This window comes from Phragmites australis, chromosome 10 (assembly GCF_958298935.1).
Source record: "Phragmites australis chromosome 10, lpPhrAust1.1, whole genome shotgun sequence".
Lineage (NCBI taxonomy): Eukaryota > Viridiplantae > Streptophyta > Magnoliopsida > Poales > Poaceae > Phragmites > Phragmites australis.
The window spans coordinates 7,851,401-7,870,050 of NC_084930.1; the positions used below are offsets into that span (position 1 = coordinate 7,851,401).

The following is an 18,650-nucleotide window of genomic DNA, read 5'->3' on the forward strand; positions in this document are numbered from 1 at the left end:
AGCAGTATCAATAATTTGGGCACGGAAGACCCATGCAATCATTAATAATTGTAAGGCACTAGTAATCGGAGGCACTCATGAAGATAAAGACAAAGATATCAATAATCGGTGATATTAATGAAGATGAAGACGAAGACCAGAAGTGAACAAAAGTAGACAAGTTTCACATGGGTTCACATGGCTTCACGTTTTGTCGGCAAAAGAATATATTCATAATATTTTAGGATATAAGATTCGTAGCTGCTACATATACTAAATTAACTGAGAAAAGAGCTCCTCACTCGACTATAAAAAGAGGTTTCTAGCAGTAGAAGAAAATCATAAGATAGAACACTAGTCACCAGCGTTCGAGCAACCTCCAGAGAAGAACAAAAGCATCTATAACACTCCCTGAGAAACACTATCCCGTACCTGTAAGACCTAATTGACATCGCTATGTGAGCCCCCGAGAGGAAGGACGCAGCCACCGCACCGCAGGCCTGAGGGAGTGCCACCTATCCGCGCGCGGGAAGGAGGGGGCGACCCCAAATTTGGAAACCGCACCGCACGGCCCCACCAAAGTTACCACCTACCAAACGAGGTTTCGTCTATTTCTTCCTTCCCTCCACTCCGCCCCCTCGTCCCGCGACCGTCCGCACGCGTCTCCTCCCATGGAGTCATCCGCCGCGGGGGGCGACCCCCCTCCCCGACCCTCGGTGTCCGGCCGGGCCTCGCCTCCTCCTCCGACGCCTCCTCCGAGGGGGTGGCTCGCGGGCCTCGTCTCCGGTGCCGGCCGGATCCTCGCCGCGGTGCTCGGGCCTGATTCGTCCTCCCGCTCCGGCTCCACCGCCACCGATGCCGCGTCGGACGGGTACTCGCCGCCCGCCTCGTGCTCCCCGACCTCGTCCCGGCCTCCTGACCCCCGTGGCGAGGGTTACAATGCAGGTACCGGCACGAGAATCTTCGAATTATGCTTTGAAGCTAGCGCATTTCAGACCGTGGGTACCGCATTGCCGCCGCCGTATCTTAATGCTCGTACCCCGTTCTGTTCGTCTGATGCTGCAGGAGTAGGGACGTCGGTTCGAACTTCGAAATTTCCGTGAAAAATTTGGCCAATTTTGGTATTTGGAATATTTTGCGGTCGAATCTTTGTTAGGGAACACGATTTATTTTAGCAATTGATATCATACGGTTCACTCGACGAGTACATTGGATACTTGGCAGTTTCACGCTTTGCATCAGCTCGGGAGCGACGGGCTGTTTTTTTATTATAGTTGTTTTGGTCATGCAAGCATGCAGCTCATGTTCTTATTGTGCACCATCATGCCTGATTAAAGTCAACCCATGTTCATGATTCATGAATAGAAAAATGTTGTTGGGTCGTGGACATAACTACATTGGCACTAAGCCACTATCTAGTGAAAATGTTTCTTAAGCTCTCCTTTACAAATATAATCTCTTGTACTAAGCATATATTTGAACTGCTTGTGGTATGTACAAATAGAAAGCAACCATTCTTTGCCAACAGCTAGGTGGTCCTGTATGGTCATATGACCATTCATAGTTTGGATCCAATATATTGCTCAGTGTTGGCTATTGAAGTCTTATGAGCCCCTCATTTATTACATAATTCAAATTTCAAAATTTTGATCAGAGAGGGAGAAGGTACGCATGAACTATGACATAGAATTAGGAGCCCTGAAATTTAAGAGACGTCTCAATGATTTTTTTTCACCCTTGTCAAGGGTCACATCGATCGTCATAACCTAAACTGAATCAGCCATAAGGTTTTCATGGTGTGCCCCATCAGCAAGGCTAGCGAATGAGCCAGCCAGACTGGAACCTGTTAATGACTACTGAGGTTGGTTGAACTTTGTAGTGTCGTGGCGGCCTCAATCTTTCTCACGAAGCTAATGGGCACTACCACCATTTCACCTTTCTTATTATCTTAGATGCATAAATTATTTATTTTGTTGTAGCATACTGTCTAAGCTGCACACATTCCATGTCATGATTGTTGTGCTTTCTTAGGGGAAAACAACTATGTGGTTTCTGAACAACCCAAAAAGAAAAGGATAACTTTAAATTCGTTTTAATTTTTGAACTTATCTCAAATCATTAATAAAGGTTATTTTTTAAATTCTCTTATTCTAAGCCCTTCTTTCGGTGCTTACATTTGCTCAGTTTTGAACAATATATCTTTCTGACTTGGATTCTTTACCACTTAATCTATATGTTTCAGGAAACATCAGTGTTCTTGTGCTTGGTTTACTATCTATTCATTTCCTGTAAATGGAGTGTACATTTTTATTTATTTACTTGTCAATTCAGGACTTTGTTCTGTTTCTTTTACAGATCTTGGTGATTCCCCACTCTTTCCCCTGGAAAATAATCAGTTAAACCAGGTATTCCCAGCCATTCTATTTATTACCTAACATATTATTTTCCCATTAGTTTGTAAACAAGCCCCTCTCACTGGGTTAGAAGACTAGGAATAAGGCCTTAATTATCTGAGCATTTCACGGTTCACACTGAAGTCATGTAGAATTATTTGTGATTTTAGGGTGAAAAGGAGACTGTACTGAAAGACTATGCTGGGTCCCTAGCAATTGTCTCAGAGATTGAGCCAAAGGATGCCATAATGCAATTGCTTGTGCAGGAGACTTATTCAAGGTATTACATTGTATATTTTATTTACTTCCATTTTGCCCTTCTGGAAAGCATTGTTTGATTTGCATTTTGCTTTTTCATGTAAATAGTCTTTTTTTTAATTATGTATTCATATGCTATTTTATAAATATGTTTCAAACTCAAATAAACAATTGTTTTGCAGCGCTTCTCTTTTTTGTATATGAACTCTGCATTTTATTAGATGATAACCATGAATTGTCTCCTACTGTGATAAAGCAACCAGAAGTTGTGAATGGGGTCCTTGTATTTTGTTAGCATGTTACCATTAGGACATAATTTCTGTTCTTTAATTTTAATATCAGGTCTGAGTGCCGCAAGTTTATAAAGATAATTCAAGAGCGGGTTTTGGACTCAGATTCAGGTGATGTTGATGCTGGTGGGCTTGCTCTTCTTAGTGCTCGGAAGGCTGGCAGACAAGCAGTTGATGGGTATTCTTCGTTTAGCCCAAATGAATCCTCACCTGCAACTTCAAGTCTTCCAATTGATGGCCATGGTTTTGATAACAGCGCTGCTGCGGGTACAATTCCAAAATTGACTCCCACCGACCAAGGCCCTTACACCCACAATGCTGACAACATTCAGCCTGTGAGTGCTCTTTGCTTGTAGAAATTTAATTTGTTTTGATGTATGCTAACTCAAGTCTGACTTCACTGGTCCTCCTTTTCTGTTGTACTGGTCAGAATTCTTATCTGCCATTCTTCTGGTAGAAGTATTAAGCTATTAGTCATGACTTCATGATATATTGCTGCACAATGCATATGACTGCAATATGTTTTGTTGATCAGTTTATGCAGTGAAAAATACCCTGGAAATAGTAAATCCTCAGGAGCCTTAGTCATAGCTCTTGTCCAGCAATTGTTGTTGCTTTGAGGTAGTCACCTGATATTCTATTAAACATACATGCACCCCTAAAGTAGCATGAGATATTAGTTCCCAATTTCTAGTTCAGCTATTGACCTTACATTTGGCAGTGACCCTCTGTACAGTTCACATTGACCTAGCTTATTATATTTTTCTCCATATATATACATTATTAGCTTTCCTGTTTAAAACTTCTTGTCTCCAATCTCATTACACTTATTAAGATGTTCAGACTGAAAGACTATTTTTTGACGGTGAACATGCATAAATTGTTGATTATATTACCTCAATTCAGTCTCAAGCACCCATGTACTCAATATTGTCGCTTCTGAGTGTATACATTACTATTTTGTATTTTTATGTATCCAAAGCTCAGTTAGTGCTGTGCTATTCTGTTGGAAGCTGAATCAAGTGTTAGTGCTGTGCTATTCTGTTGAAGGCTGAATCAAGTGTCTTTTCTTGTCACTAGAAACAAATTTATCTCGATAATGTCTTTTGGATCTTGCAATCACCAAATTTACTTATTTGCTTTGGTTCTTCCTTTTAACTCTTCAGCTCTGGAATGACAGAAACTTATTTCTGTACACTTAACTGCAGATTCTCAAAAGAAATTACTCAGTTAGAGAGGATGCTTATGAGGAGGTTCGAAGAGTCAGGCCAAAGATCAATGGAAATCCATTGAACATTTCCAAATTCAACCAAGTTGACATTATTCAAAATCATCCAGGTAGAGATTGATCTCTTTAGCAATTCTTTGAGGAGGGCCACTAAGCCCCACAAACATTTTCATTTTGCTTACATCTACAACTTATACCTATATTTTTCTTGTGGCTTGTCAGCTGCAGATTCACTTGAAGGGCTCGCTGCCAAGAATCCGAACGCTTCCAGAGATGAAAATAAACTATTACCAGATATTCTTGGAGCTAATAATTTAACATATCCTAACATTATTTCAAAAGTCGGAAGTGCTGATGAAATATTTGATGTCCCCAATAAACCTTCAACTGTAACTCCACAGCCATTTGATTCCAGTTCCTCACAAGCTAGTAGAGACCAAAAAAACTATGGCACTACAATACTTAATCGGTGCTCTAGTCAGGCACTGGTAACCCACTGCACCCACGATTTGCTGGGTGTCTTTCTTTCAAATCAATCAAATAAAAGAAGTGCTAACTTCTTCTGACATGAAAATGACTTTTATCATAGGATCTGAAGAAAGGCTTTCCTTTGAAGGTGGAGCCTTTGAATGATTTTATTCCTTTCGAGCAGCAGATGGACATATCACACCAGAAGCAAGAGCGTACGTTGTCATCATTGAACATGTTTTCTCGTTGTGACGTTGTTCATATGAGTTGGATGCCTCAACATGACCTTTTTTTGGTTGCTTGTGAGCAGATGCTGTCTGTGACGATTCATGCTCTCTCTCGAAATTAATGTTAAAGGAGGATATTGAGGCTGCATCCAGGTAGTATGTCATAGCACTATTTTTATTATTTTGTGCAAGAGTGTGTGACCAATGTTTACTTCTTGTGGTGGCTGTGCGTTGCCATCAGAACTTGGCTGTGCTTTGCCATCAACTTAGGATATTTGATTTGCGTTAGATCAGTTTGAACTGAATTTGGAATCAAAATGTCATGACGACTTATTATTGTGGTTGCTATATAGGATAATGTTGCCGCTGTAACTTATACCTTGTATTAACAGTTGAAGGTCATATATTTCTGGAGCACATATGCCTCATTTCTGATGAGCTGTCATCATTGATCACGTAATATCAAACAGTTGAACTACAAGTTCTAGTGAACGCTCGTATTTGTTTTGCTGTAGCTGTCTGGTTTAATTTATGCGTTTGAAGGTAAAAGAAGTAACTATGCAATAAAGTAATGTGCCATATGTGTTTCAGCCTGCAGATGGGTGCTCAACTACAAAATGGTTCCAAGAACCGCAGAAGAAGGCAATCCAACTTGCAAAAGACTACACCAACTCCAACAAGGTCACCTACGAAAGGCCCACGTCGAAAGAACAACAGCATCATAGTCAAATCAGAGATCGACTTGCTAGAGCAGAGCAAGCTGGTATTGACGGAGCAAGAACCAGAGTTAAGCGACATTCCGGTGAAGAGACCTGTTGGGAGGCCAAGGAAGGCGAGGTAATTTCAATGTCCTTGGTTGTAACTATGGTCTACTTGTGTAAACTAGGAATGAGCCTAGCTCAGTTCATCAGAGCACCCCCGCTGCATAGGTTTGAGTTCCATTCGGCTTGAATTTGGGTGCCTTTCTCAGTTTCTTTTTACTTGTGTACAGTGTAAGCTACCAACCTTAACTTATGGGACTTCTGAAGAACCTGGGAAGTCTCAGTACAACTAGAGAATTTCAGTATTTATATTTATGTTCATTTGTTTTTTTTCAGAGAATATGTGTGTTCCAGTTGGCATGTGTAATTATCATGTATTTGGAGGGACAAGAGGAAAGAAACAATCTCCCATGCATGCCCCTAATCTGACCAGCTTAGCATATCTACCAATTTCTTGGGGTGTAGTAGATCATATTAGGTACACGTAATTTTGATCTCTAAAGATTAGTTGTGTAAAACAACAGTTATCTGTCTAATGGTACACAAGTTCTAGCATAGCAACATTCAAGTACAGTCATCTGATGTTTTATCTTCAATCTTATCTTCATCTTGCGTTGCTGCTGCGCTTACCGGAGAGATAAAATTTCCTATCTTTGATTTGGATTTCACCATATTCACAAGGCGCTAATGTCACACACCATATTCACCAGCTTGCTGACACCGTCTCATCCACTACGTGGCGCCATGTTAGTCTACACTGCTCCACCCACGGGTCACTACACTCCTGCATCGTCCATGACTTTGTTTGCAGGGGAAGTCGCTTAGGGAAGGAAAGCACTTGAGTAGATATCAGTAAATGTGATTGGACAGTTTGTGTCAAGTCTGGCCCAGCGACTAGTGGGGCTGGTCGCGGGTTGAGGCGAGGTCCCAATGAGCCTGGTCACGTAAGCTCTTACTGGTCATGGAACTTCCTGCCCTAGCCATGCGACCGATCGGTTTTTAGGAAATACGTATCTCCGATTCTTATATTCCTTGGGGGATCCTTTTGCCAAGGTACCCTATACTCCATACATCGACACTTATCAATCGGATTGACTCCTATAGAAATCTATATATAGAATTAAAAAATTTAATATGAAATTATTTATCAGATATATAAAATACATACAGACTTTATTTAATATCATAAGTGTTGATACAATATTGTGATATACAATACACAATGATGACAACTTATTATTACAACAACTAATAGACGTGGAAAACATAGTATCTTCAGAATTTGGAGACTAAATAAGTTCTCTAAATATGTCATGCGAAGCAAATACGATGATCGTGTTTTCCGTGCTCATGTGATCTTCTGGTAGCTGAAGAGTCTGATTGTTACTTGGTTCTTGTGGAACTTGTTGTGAACAACTAGCATCTTTGGCGCTGTCAATTTGAAGCTTGAAGTGTGCTTCATATCTCTGCCTTTAAGTAGGTCGGTTACGTCCCACGGATTGTAAGTAGAGATCAATTAAGTGTGCGTGTAGCAGCCACACTTGCGGCAAACATTAGATTTGTCAAATTTAGGTTTAGATATGCCTTTCCCCTTTTCCGGTACACGTGGCTTCTGCTTCTTGTTGCGTACGCATTTACCTTTAAAGTTCGTTGGTTGGCTTCTAGAAGAGCCATCAAACTTATTGTTATTCTAGATATTAGAATGTACTTCAGGTAAAGGATCAATGACTAATGGACCCTGATAATGATTCCTTAGAAGGAGTTTATCATGGTTTTCAGCCTGAAATAATACATGTATCAAGTTAAAATAAACTTGATATTCTCTTTCACGACATTGTTGTTATAAGATCCTATCACCGGAAAACATAGCAGATAAAGCTTTCTCTATCTTTTCCGCTTCTGTAGATTCTTTTTTGCAAAAACACAACCTAGAACATATTTTATGAACAACATGATTGTAATATCTGATGGATTTGGAATTCTAGAGTCGGAGATGAGTCCATTCATGACTTGCATCAGGCAGAATGATTGTCTTCTACTGTTCATATCTTGTTTTGTGAGCTAGCCAAAATGTGCTCGGATTTTCTTCTATCAGATACTCAGATTTGAGATCTAGATAGACATAGTGCCTTATTATATATAATGCATTATATTTAACTTTATCTATGAGCGGTGGATTTCCCTCTTAGGGAGGTTGGAGTGCCGCTACCATTCCGTGGGACACAGTGCTGACATAGACGTCCATTGCCCATGTCGAGTAGTTATGAGTGCGAGTATATCGAACTCTTTGTTGGTCATCTTGACCTACATATATTTAAACCATAGATTTGATTAATTTACTATTGGTAAATTAAAAATTGTCATGGTATTATTGTAATAATGATGCAAAATATATAAAATCAAGTTGAGACTTGAATTACTGTAGACCTCAAATTATGTAGCTAACACGTAGAAGATAATCACCAAATATGGTATAGATCTCATAGTAGTAGGAGATATAATCTGATATTTGTCAGTGGATGCTTATGTTCCTATTACCATTGTGTTACACTGAGTATAATATTTGGAAGAGCACATTGAAAGTAGTCATGTTGTTAAGATGACAAAATGTTGATCTCACAGTAATAGTGGATAATCTGTAAATATGCAGTAGATCCATATCTCCATTATCTTGTGTTTCATAAATATTAAATCGAGGTAATCCCTTAATTTTATTTTGCATTGTAATTTTACTTTAATTAAGCACTTTTAGGCATAAAAACTCTTTGGGCTTAATTAAGGTAAATTATTGTATAATCTTGCAAGAAAATAAATTTGGTCGTAAACATAATTGTATGTTATAGGGAATGCAAGAAACAAACACATTGAACATTACATAATATTCCAGAAAAACAGAGTTTAGAATATTAAATTACAATAGTAAATATTACTGAATGTAATTATAGTAAACATCAGGGGTATAAATATGATAAATACGGAATAAGTAGTACTAGTAGTTGGACTAATTTGCAAATTCCTAAAAATTCAGAGTCAAATGCAAATTACCCTCAGGTCACGGTTTAGTGGCTCGTGGGCCAAGTAAACTTGCGCTGTGGCCCAATCAGACTTTAGGCCCACTGGCCCATACGGGCGAGCACGCGCGGAAAGGAGGCGACAACAACTTGGACCTGGGCCATGGCAGCCTTTTGGCCAGCCCATAGAGCGGGCACTTGCACAGTGTATAAGACTGGCGCGACACTATAGTTAGGGTTACGCCCCCACCTGCCCACGATGCCACACATGCCAGCGCCGTCGTTGTGCCTTGCCAGCTCCACTACCACCGTGCCATCACGCTGTCGCGCCGTTTAGCGCGGCGTGTACTCCTCCCCGTCGGAGGAGGAGGTAGGGTCGCCTATGTCGTCGTCGATGTGGGCCCCGAAGCGGAAGCTCAAGGACAGCGGGGTCCAAGATCCCGGGTGAAGGCCGGGCCGGTGGTTTGTCACCGCGGTCGCGAAGTGACGGAGGACCTGACCAACCAGAGTAGAGGGCGTCATTGAGTTCCCTTCACCCACGGGGTTGGTGGAGCCAGCACCTCGTTGAGGAGAGGTGCCTCCCGAGGAGCATTTGACCACCATGGAGGTGCTAAAGTAGGAGGGAGTCCTCGGTGAGTCGCCATCGTGCCTCCGAGGTTAACTGAGGGCATCGACGTGAAATCACGGGGTGCCGGAGGGAATCACGCTGGAGCGGGTGTGCCGCCGCTGATGCAGCACACCGCGGTGGAAGCGATGCGACCAGGGAAACTCGGTCCTAGCACCGTCAGAGTGGTCGACGTAGGTGTCAGGGACGGTGGTGCCGAGATGACATCGATAGAGATGTCAACCTCCAGTGACAATGGGGTGGCCGTACTCACGGTTGGTGAGAAGGAGAATGGCGCAAGGCCGTGAATTGGGCAAAAGCCGAGGGCGCGAAGAGGAGCGAGGTCGCCATTGTTGGCTACGATCGGAGTCGGAGATGGGTGGCCTGGGATGGTGTGGTGCCTCACCACCATAGAATAGCGAGGCATGCGTGGGACAGTCACCACCACGTCCGTGGGAGTGACAATCACAGTGGCTACAATTCAGAGGAGCGCGGTGGCGACACCATCGACCACCCGTGTGAGGGCCATGATGGCGACGACCAAAGTAGGGGTAGTGACGACGATCTTGGCACAGGACGCGAAGAAGTGTAGAAGCAACTGAATGTGAAGTCCATCTTACCATTGCTCTCACATGTGATGGAGGCCTTCATACCTCTAGTGCTTCTTATTGATCACTAAGTGGAGATCAAGTGGTTAATAATGTGTTAAGAGTAATTTGGATTGCAAAGTAGATAATGAACAAATACATATTTGAACTCTTATCTTTCATGGATGATTATTACAAATACATACATATAATAAAATGTCTATTTAAGAAGATATCTCTTCTGAATGGATACCTATTTAATCAATCAACTATAAAAACAATTGTCTCACGGTTAAACGAACATCACTTAATTTCTAACGAAGGCTTCCAAACTTTACTACTCGTAGCAGTAGGCCCTGTGGTCTTGTGGACGGGCAAGGATGGCCAAATGAGCTACTCGAGTCGGCCCGATATGGACCCATCTCGACATGGCTCGACTACAGTACGAGCCGACTACTATAATGGGCTGTATCATGCTGGCGTGCGTGCCTCCTCCTTGGCCCACGGCACGGCCCGTCGGTTACTGTGCTGTGCCGGGCGGGCTCGGGCACGATTGCGGCCCAGCGGCACGGTCAGCCTGACAGGCACGATAGGCACAGGTGGTCCAACGACACACGGGCGGTCCGTTGGCACAACTAGGTCGATAAAATAAAAAATAGCTATAAAATTAAAATATATATAAAAAATAGATAAAAATATATAGAAAATAGATAAAAATAGCTATAAAATTTAAAATATATAAAATAAAAAATAGCTGGGTCCATACGTACCGGACCAAATCGTGTTTGGCTGAATCGTGCCCGTACCAGCCCGAGCTGAACCGTACCCGTGTTGGTCCTTCTCAGCCAGGCCATACTGTGGCGGCACACCGTGCCACACGCTTAACCTAGATATGACCCGTAGCCTCATACCGTGACAGCTCGACCTATCCCGACTCGTGCTTGAGCCATGTATCTACACTGTTATATCTCGAACCGATTTAATAGACACGGATCATTTAGATATATTTGACTGGTGATATTTTCAGTGGTGCGCATGTGAATGAAACCACGCTCGTTCGGTCCCGATTCCGATTTCGATTCTGATTCTGATTCCGATTCGCATCGTGCGACGCCTCCAGCACAACTGCCTCGTGAGCCGTGAGGGAGAGGATGGCGCAGGACCGCACGATTGCGATCCATGGGCGGCGACGGCCGCGGATCCATTATCCATTCCCGTGCAACAACGCGAGGCCCTTCTTCCGGCTGGCGTCGCAGGAGGCACGCGGTGAGGCCCACGGACAAAACCACGGCGGGAAACCCAGGGCTGTTTGGTGTAGAGTGCCAAACCAAAAATTGACTATGTCTATCAAATTTGGTTATTATTTGGTTCTAAGCCAAAATTAAGTAGGTCCGAATTTTTTTTTGACACGCCCAACAAACTCCTTCACATATTCCTTACAATTTAGTCAATAAAAACAAGATTCATATTGGTTAGGTCTGTTTATGATAACTCAGCTTGAGAAACCTGACCTGATCTGATAAAAAAGTTCGACCCGGTATGATCTGATTAGCGCGCGGATCGAGCTTCAAAACATAAACATGTAGTTTCAATCGGGTAGGGCTCGGGTTTCAAAATAGATCCGAAACTAAAAAAAAATCTAATCCGATCTGAAAAATTCAATGTCAGGCTAGGCTAAGCTTAGCAACACGGTCCAACATCGGGCTTAGGTTGGGTTTGGACCTGCGGGTTTTCTATCGGTCTTTTCTAATCGAAATCTGATCTAGTTTGATACTTGAGTAACCTAATATTAGCTATGTCCTATAATAAAAATTTTATGGTCATATAAAACCTACATATTACCATTACTACTTAATTTTATTTGACAATATTTTGAATATTAATGCGGTTGCAATCTAAACAACTCTACTTCATCAAATTTTTAGTAGTGATCAAATTTTAGCTTACACGCTGTGGACAAAAAACCAAACAGCCCCCGTGCCTCCTGACTTTGCAATCGGGACGCCACCCCCGCCCGCCGCAACGCGACAAGCGGCCACCTCGTTGCTGCCTCCACCACTGCGCCGCCCCGCTTCGCCACTCACTCCCCTGCACGCATCCGCCGGGCGCCGCGCCGCGATGCATGCGCTCCGCCTCCGGCCGTCCCTCCTCTCCGCGCGGCCCAGCGCCACCGCGCCGCGAGGTGAGTCGCTTCGACCCCGCCCCCCTCTCTGCGCACGTGCTCGGTGCGATGGAAGCGCACCGGCGACGAGCGCTTTCGCCTGCTAGCTGCTACTAGCGTAGAAATGGCAACTTAGCTCCCCGAACCAGTCGTGTACTCTCGTAGCCAGATTTGGTGGTTGGTGCGCGATAGCGATGTTAGGGAAGCGATTGGGTTAGTGACTATTCCTTCTCTCGTACACAATTTTTCCGAATCAAGAGGTCAAGGGGTCGTCCTATCTAGTCTAGTCTGTAATTGGTGAGAAAATGATGCAGTAACAATTGTGTTGTCGGATATTAATGGCAAATGTGGTTTCGGGAATGATTAGGTTAGAGCTCAGTCCTGTGATGGATAAGTCTCAGAGAGATGGGGGGAAACGATCAAACCAAGCTGGGATCTTGGTTGTGGTTGGTTCTGTCTTTTATGAGGAGAATGAGTGAACAGGGAAAAGTCAAAGTTGTTATGTTATGAATTCCCCTTTGTTATCAATGTACAAATGAAATCTCGTCTATGTGGTGCCACAACAACATGGGCATGTCTGCATATGTGTGAAGTTTCTATCTTACTTTGCAATAAGTGGAGTCAAGTTACCTGATGCAATAGGAAGTACTTCAAGTTTTTCTTCTTCTTCTTTGACTCATCCCAAATGTACAACGTCTAGTAGTAAAAGGTCCACAGTCTTTCAGATAATTAGTGCTATGCTGATGTTTGATCTTATTAGTCATATAATTGCATTATTGAATGGAGTTCTTCTATCTTTCTTTCTTGAGTGTTTGACCTAGTGTTGCAATGTTGACTTTCCAGATCGTTTTCTATCACCGCTTTGTTCTATCCAACGAAATGGTGAAGGGCGAGTTTGTTTTTCCAGCCAAAGGACCCAAGGACATACCTTGTATCACTGTCAGAAGTTCTTCATCTGGAAGTTGTCCTATTATATGATATCACATCGGTCAATAAATTCTTCTGTTAATGCTTCGGGGCAGCAGCTGCAATCTGAACCCGAAGCACATGATTCTGCAAACATCTGGAGGGCAATATCATCTTCTATAGATGCATTTTACAGATTTTCCCGGCCACATACCATCATAGGAACAGTTAAGTCGTGTTGCATGTTGTTCTTTAGAACCTCCAGTGCGCAAAATCTTTTGTTAAAGCTAGTGCTCTTGTCCTTGTGTTGTGCTATTCTTTTGTCTGTGTGATCTAAGAAGTTTTTCTGATTTAAGCAGGCACTTAGCATAGTCTCAGTTTCCCTACTAGCTGTCCAGGGCTTGTCTGATATATCTCCCTTGTTCCTCACTGGTTTGCTGGAGGTAAAACTTTGAGCAGCACTCTCCTTTCATCATGCTTGCCTTTCATAAAGATAAAGTTGTATTGTTTCATTGTGCTGCAATTTTACTCTTATGTAGGCAGTGGTAGCCGCTCTTTTCATGAACATTTATATTGTTGGATTGAACCAGTTATTCGACATTGAGATAGACAAGGTATTTTGAATTCACTATAATATCCTTTATAGTAATGCCTTTTACTACCTTAATTATAGACTGCTGGCCTGCTGGGAGCTAATGTTGGTACCTCTTCAGGTTAACAAACCGACTCTTCCACTGGCATCTGGGGAATATTCCCCTGCAACTGGGGTTGCAATAGTATCCATATTTGCTGCTATGGTAACTAAGCTCTTTCAGTTTGCAAGAAATCGGAAGTTCTCTTCTTGTGTTATTTTGACTCCCCTTTTCTGGATACATAGATCATGAGATGCCGTAAGTGGTGTCTCAAACAAAATGATATGTTCTTTCGAGTATTCCTGTTGAAGTCTTGAGTCTATTAATCTTTGTAACTAGTGGTGTCAGCCAATGAGGTTGAGTAACATGATGAAGAACTCTGAAATGATTGGTTGGTGCAAACTAGCAATTCATGATTGAGCCGTTGGAATTCTTCATCGCCTTTTCTACTTCTAATGAGTATATATATTGTAAAATTGTAGTTCCTGGATCTCCATTTACTTATTACCGTGCAGAAAATTAGAGTTCAAACACTAATGTTATCATATTTGTAGTTTGTACTAATCTTGATCAGGACCTTTAAATAATTGGCCAGCTTATGTTCTTTGCTGGTAGTTTGTCAGACTAATTCAAGAGCATGTGTTATGCATATTGCAGAGTTTTGGCCTTGGATGGGTTGTTGGATCGCAACCTCTGTTTTGGGCTCTTTTCATTAGCTTTGTTCTTGGGACTGCATATTCAATCGATGTAAGAGCTCATTTGTCTATCCCTGATAGGCTCAATTTTTAAATTAACTAGGGATTTTGGTATGATTAATGATTCCAAGGGCTCATATTATGGGCTTTGTTGGTGGTATCGGGGGCGCGCTTTTGCACTGCAATGTTTTCCTTTTTAATGTGTGCTACACAACAAAGCTTTAACTTATTCCTGTTGTCTTTTGAAAGAGCATATTTTACTTCTTTTTTATTAGTAGGATGCCCTGACTTCTAAAGAAGTATAAAAGGGGTTTTGGTTCAATCTCAATGTTGAACAACTCACAGGCAAACAGGCAAGTTTGCCTGCTTCAGCAGTAGCAGAGTTAAATAGCTTGACTACCGGAGAAAACAGATGCATCGAGCCAAAGCCGTCATACCTAGTTTTATGGTCGACAAAGAAGTATAATAGGCGCAGGCAGCAGCAGTCCTTCAATTCGATTTGTTCAGATAAAGTCCAATTCAGTTTGTTTAGATGGAGTCCAGTTTGGTTTAGATAAGTCCAGATCAGTTTATCTGTTAGTCAGGATTGTTTGAGTTGGTTTGATCTGTTTAGTTGAGTCGGTTTAGGATTCTATCGGCTGGCCAGCTATATATAGTTGGCAATAGCCTGTATTAGGAATTAAGGAAATAAGAAGTCTCTTTATATCTTTCTCTCTTTCTCCTGCCGACTCTCTCTCTCTCTCTCTCTCTCTCTCTCTCTCTCTCTATCAGTCTATCTGTTCCTCTCTTCTGCGCTGATTCTATCTATTCTCTCCTCTCCCTCACGCCATCTCCTTCTCTCTCTGCCCGATGCACAGCAGGCCACAGCCATGGCTGGTGGATGATGGGGATTCAAGCCCTGGCCCAAGGTGTATCACAGCAACAACCAGCGGAGGCCAGGTTGTATCACCTAGGATAAACTTCTACACCAGTTATAGACCACAAACTAATGGAATGCTTAAACTATCCATCCTGCTTTCACATGTCATGAGTGGTGATTCGAATTGAGAGGTGGGACCCATCTGTAAGTGGCTCAAAATTTGAATGGGTTTTACAGAGTTTACTGATGAAGCATGCACTGCACATGCCTCGAAGTTGATGGACCAGAATGGACCTTGGCAAATAATTAAGGGTTGAAATTGAACCATAGCCCAAATTTGAGGGAGCAATATGGTACTTTCACTTAAAAAAGCTGTATTATTTTAAATTTACTAAATTTGGTACTTTTAAGATGCAGATCTTGGGCGTATATATTCAGGGAATATTTTTTCTTGAATGGAAGAACACTTAGTATTTTTCCCAAAAAAGTAAAATGGAATGGATGCTTTCACTCACCATGTTTTTTCTGATGTAACTTTTAAGAATATCACAATTTTTTGTGTGCAGCAGTTACCACCGCCTGCATTACCTAAAGTAGCTGTCATTCTCGTTTTGGTCTTTACAGCTGCCATTCTTGAGATGGAAGAGATTTGCTGTTGTTGCAGCACTCTGCATATTGGCAGTTCGGGCGGTGATTGTTCAGCTAGCCTTTTTTCTCCACATTCAGGCAAGTCTTCCTGCCAGCATCTTTGAAAACAAAATGAAATCTTTATAAAAACAATAGTTATCGGAAGTTGTAGTTTCATTCTCATGTGATTTTTGTATATGGCAGTCAAATGATTACTGAAATATATGGTTCGTGCTGCCTTATCTTGTCTTAAGACCTAACAATCTGTTCATCCAAATTTATCAGACCTTTGTTTTCAGAAGACCGGCAGTCTTTTCTAGGCCATTGATATTTGCTACTGCATTTATGACCTTCTTCTCAGTTGTAATAGCACTTTTCAAGGTAACATCCTCTAGTTTCTGGAAAAAACTCCTTATGAAATCTGGTGAAAGATTATGTCTGCACTAATATTCATTCTAAATCTTGATTACTCTCTGTGTGATGTATTAAAAACTACTTTATAGTCTACAATCCATGTATCTGTAATGATTGCCAATGAAATTCTCATGTTGTTTTGAACTAGTGATGAAAAAATCGGCCGATTAACCGGTGATCGGCAAGGCAACGAGTAGATTAGGGTGAAATCGGCTCTAAAATCGGTCGACCGATTAATCGGTCTGACAGCCCGATTAATCGGGCTGACCACTGATTAATCCCCTCCCTCAAAATGAGTTGTCGCATCCTCCAGTAGCGGCAGCTTCTCGTGCCAGCCCCTTGCACCCACCCCTCGCGCCGCCGTTGCTTGGACCCGCCCCTCACGACACGGATTGGACATGACACGCTGCGTTGAAGGAGAGGAGGCGGCGGCGGCGTGGGAGCAGAGGAGGAGGCAGCAGCGGTGAGGAAGAGGAGGTGGTATTGGTGAGAGAGAGTAGGCGGAGGCGGTGAGGAAATGAGGAGAGAGGAAAGGATCGGGAGGGGACTCAGGGGAGTTGAGTAATTGAAGCCCTAGTGAGCTCACTGGGCTGCAGTTGGGCTGGATTTGTTTTTCTCTCTTTTTTTACTATTGTTATGCAGTTTTGCGTAGTTTGTTTACACATCTTTTATACTTACATTCGGATGTTTTGACGTGTGTTAATCATAAAGTAATGTGTTATTTCAGAAACTCTTAGCATCTTATACATGTTTACATAAATACTTTATATCAACCGATTAATTCAGTTAATCCCCGATTAACCGATTAATCCCTACTCCCCGGCCGACCGAGCAGCTACCGGTCACCAATATTTTGGACAATATTATCTTAAGAAAAAAATGTCATTTTCTGTAGGATATACCAGATATTGAAGGAGACCGCATTTTCGGGATCCAATCTTTCAGTGTTCGATTAGGTCAAAAGAAGGTTAGCAAAGAAAATTGCTAAGAAAACTACTCCTGGGCATACTGATACTGATATAAACTTTCAAACAGGTTTTCTGGATTTGTGTTGGTCTACTTGAGATGGCTTACAGCGTTGCAATACTGATGGGAGCTACTTCTTCCTCTCTATGGAGCAAATCTGCAACTGTATGTGCCATCTCTCCTAGTATTCAGCAGCAATTCTAACAACTAGATTTACGATTGCTTAATTGGTCTGAACTTTTGCGCCAGCAAGACTGCAACTGCATGTGGTTTTTGCTGGCTGCCTTTTCTGCATGATTTCCAACATAACGAGATTACTTTAGCTTTTCAGTTTAAATAACTTATTTTAGCCGTTCCAGTTTGCCCTGAGGATGTAATGCCAACAATTAAAATGATTCACCTGTTCTAGCTTGTTATGAATGGTTCTTTCCGGTTTTGTTACGAAAATTTCATAATCTTTTTTGTAGATTGCTGGCCATTCAATCCTCGCTGCGATTTTATGGAACTGCTCACAATCGGTTGACTTGACAAGCAAAGCTGCAATAACATCCTTCTACATGTTCATCTGGAAGGTAACTCTCCCGTTCAACCACCTTCCCGAACATTCGCTCAGTTACCTCATCCTCTTTGAAACTCGTTGCATTGCTGCCGACTGTCCTGCCCAATTTAATCACATTAACCCCTTGAACCCCGGAATGCTAACCTAACCGCGTTATACTTAGTTGCTGACATTTACTCCCCACGTGGCTCTGCAGCTGTTCTACGCGGAATACCTGCTCATCCCTCTGGTGAGGTGATGGATCGGAGGGCAACAACTCCACGGAAGAGCTTCAGTGCCGGAGTAAACTCGCGCCCATCCGTTCCGTTTGAAAGTTGAAGCATTCAGGCAGAGGAAGGATGGCTTCAGATGGCGCCCAATAAAACCCCCCTGTGCTTCCGCGGTACTGTAACTACACTAGCTCTTGATATGATGTCCAGCTGACCTGACCTGGCCTCTGATTGCACAACCTAACTCCCAACGTACCCGATGTAACTAGACCAGGTGAGCTGCAGCCTGTAGGTGCTGCTAATAATAATATTCCTCCAGTATTGACTTCATCAGCTGAGCTCTTCTCCTTGAGGGGTAAATTTGGGATTTTAGACAACAGACACCGCCGTATTTGAGAAAATAGATAATATGTTGGCGTATTTACAAATTTAGCATCCGTATTCAGAACCTCAAACGCCGAAAACTGACTTTCGGTAACTCAGAATCCGAAAACAGCCCGATCTTACAATTTTCGGTAACTCAGTTACCGAATACGGCACTGTTTACCGTATTCAGTAACTCAGTTGCCGAAAACACTGTAAACAGTGCCGTATTCGGCAACTGACCTCTGCATGCGCCGGCGCCCGGAAGCTATATGAAAAAAAGCTAGCAAGCAAAAATGTATAAAAGTGCATGTTTTTTATTTAATTCACGATTTTTTTTGAAAATACAAAAATAGTTCAAAAATTCTAAATATTTTCATGATCAAACTAGAGATCACCAGCAACCCATTTTAATTAGTTTGGTCCAAAAAGTCTGAGCCAATATTTAATTAG

At 42.3% G+C, this 18,650-nt stretch overlaps 2 protein-coding genes across 4 annotated transcripts; both read left to right on the forward strand.

Annotated features, from left to right (window-relative positions):
• The first annotated feature begins 468 nt into the window (after positions 1-468).
• Positions 469-5,935, forward strand: LOC133931222 (uncharacterized). Of its 2 annotated transcripts, XM_062378060.1 has the most exons (10): positions 469-924; positions 2,335-2,384; positions 2,543-2,652; positions 2,973-3,098; positions 3,177-3,255; positions 4,129-4,258; positions 4,371-4,636; positions 4,738-4,831; positions 4,927-4,996; positions 5,435-5,935. In XM_062378060.1, the coding sequence occupies exons 1-10, from the start codon at positions 651-653 to the stop codon at positions 5,682-5,684; spliced, it is 1,449 nt and encodes a 482-aa protein (XP_062234044.1). In that variant the 5' UTR covers positions 469-650; the 3' UTR covers positions 5,685-5,935. The 2 variants fall into 2 exon arrangements, with proteins under 2 accessions (XP_062234044.1, XP_062234043.1); XM_062378059.1 differs by having other exon boundaries at positions 2,973-3,255.
• A 5,864-nt stretch (positions 5,936-11,799) lies between these two features.
• Positions 11,800-18,164, forward strand: LOC133883418 (probable homogentisate phytyltransferase 1, chloroplastic). Of its 2 annotated transcripts, none has more exons than XM_062322743.1 (12): positions 11,800-11,988; positions 12,811-13,100; positions 13,233-13,316; positions 13,413-13,487; positions 13,587-13,670; positions 14,163-14,252; positions 15,684-15,785; positions 15,972-16,067; positions 16,996-17,067; positions 17,136-17,231; positions 17,534-17,638; positions 17,822-18,164. In XM_062322743.1, exons 1-12 carry the CDS (start codon positions 11,925-11,927, stop codon positions 17,861-17,863), a joined length of 1,200 nt encoding a protein of 399 aa, XP_062178727.1. In that variant the 5' UTR covers positions 11,800-11,924; the 3' UTR covers positions 17,864-18,164. The 2 variants fall into 2 exon arrangements, with proteins under 2 accessions (XP_062178727.1, XP_062178728.1); XM_062322744.1 differs by lacking the exon at positions 11,800-11,988 and adding an exon at positions 12,021-12,180.
• The last annotated feature ends 486 nt before the right edge of the window (positions 18,165-18,650 follow it).

Excerpts from the sequence above, each read along its gene's own strand:
- LOC133883418 (XM_062322743.1), top strand. The coding sequence starts at position 11,925 with ATGCATGCGCTCCGCCTCCGGCCGTCCCTCCTCTCCGCGCGGCCCAGC. Across the intron at positions 13,317-13,412 it reads TCCTCACTGGTTTGCTGGAG|GCAGTGGTAGCCGCTCTTTT; the intron begins GTAAAACTTTGA and ends ACTCTTATGTAG. Across the intron at positions 17,068-17,135 it reads TTCGATTAGGTCAAAAGAAG|GTTTTCTGGATTTGTGTTGG; the intron begins GTTAGCAAAGAA and ends ACTTTCAAACAG.
- LOC133931222 (XM_062378059.1), top strand. The coding sequence starts at position 651 with ATGGAGTCATCCGCCGCGGGGGGCGACCCCCCTCCCCGACCCTCGGTG. Across the intron at positions 925-2,334 it reads TGGCGAGGGTTACAATGCAG|ATCTTGGTGATTCCCCACTC; the intron begins GTACCGGCACGA and ends TTTCTTTTACAG. Across the intron at positions 4,259-4,370 it reads CATTATTCAAAATCATCCAG|CTGCAGATTCACTTGAAGGG; the intron begins GTAGAGATTGAT and ends GTGGCTTGTCAG.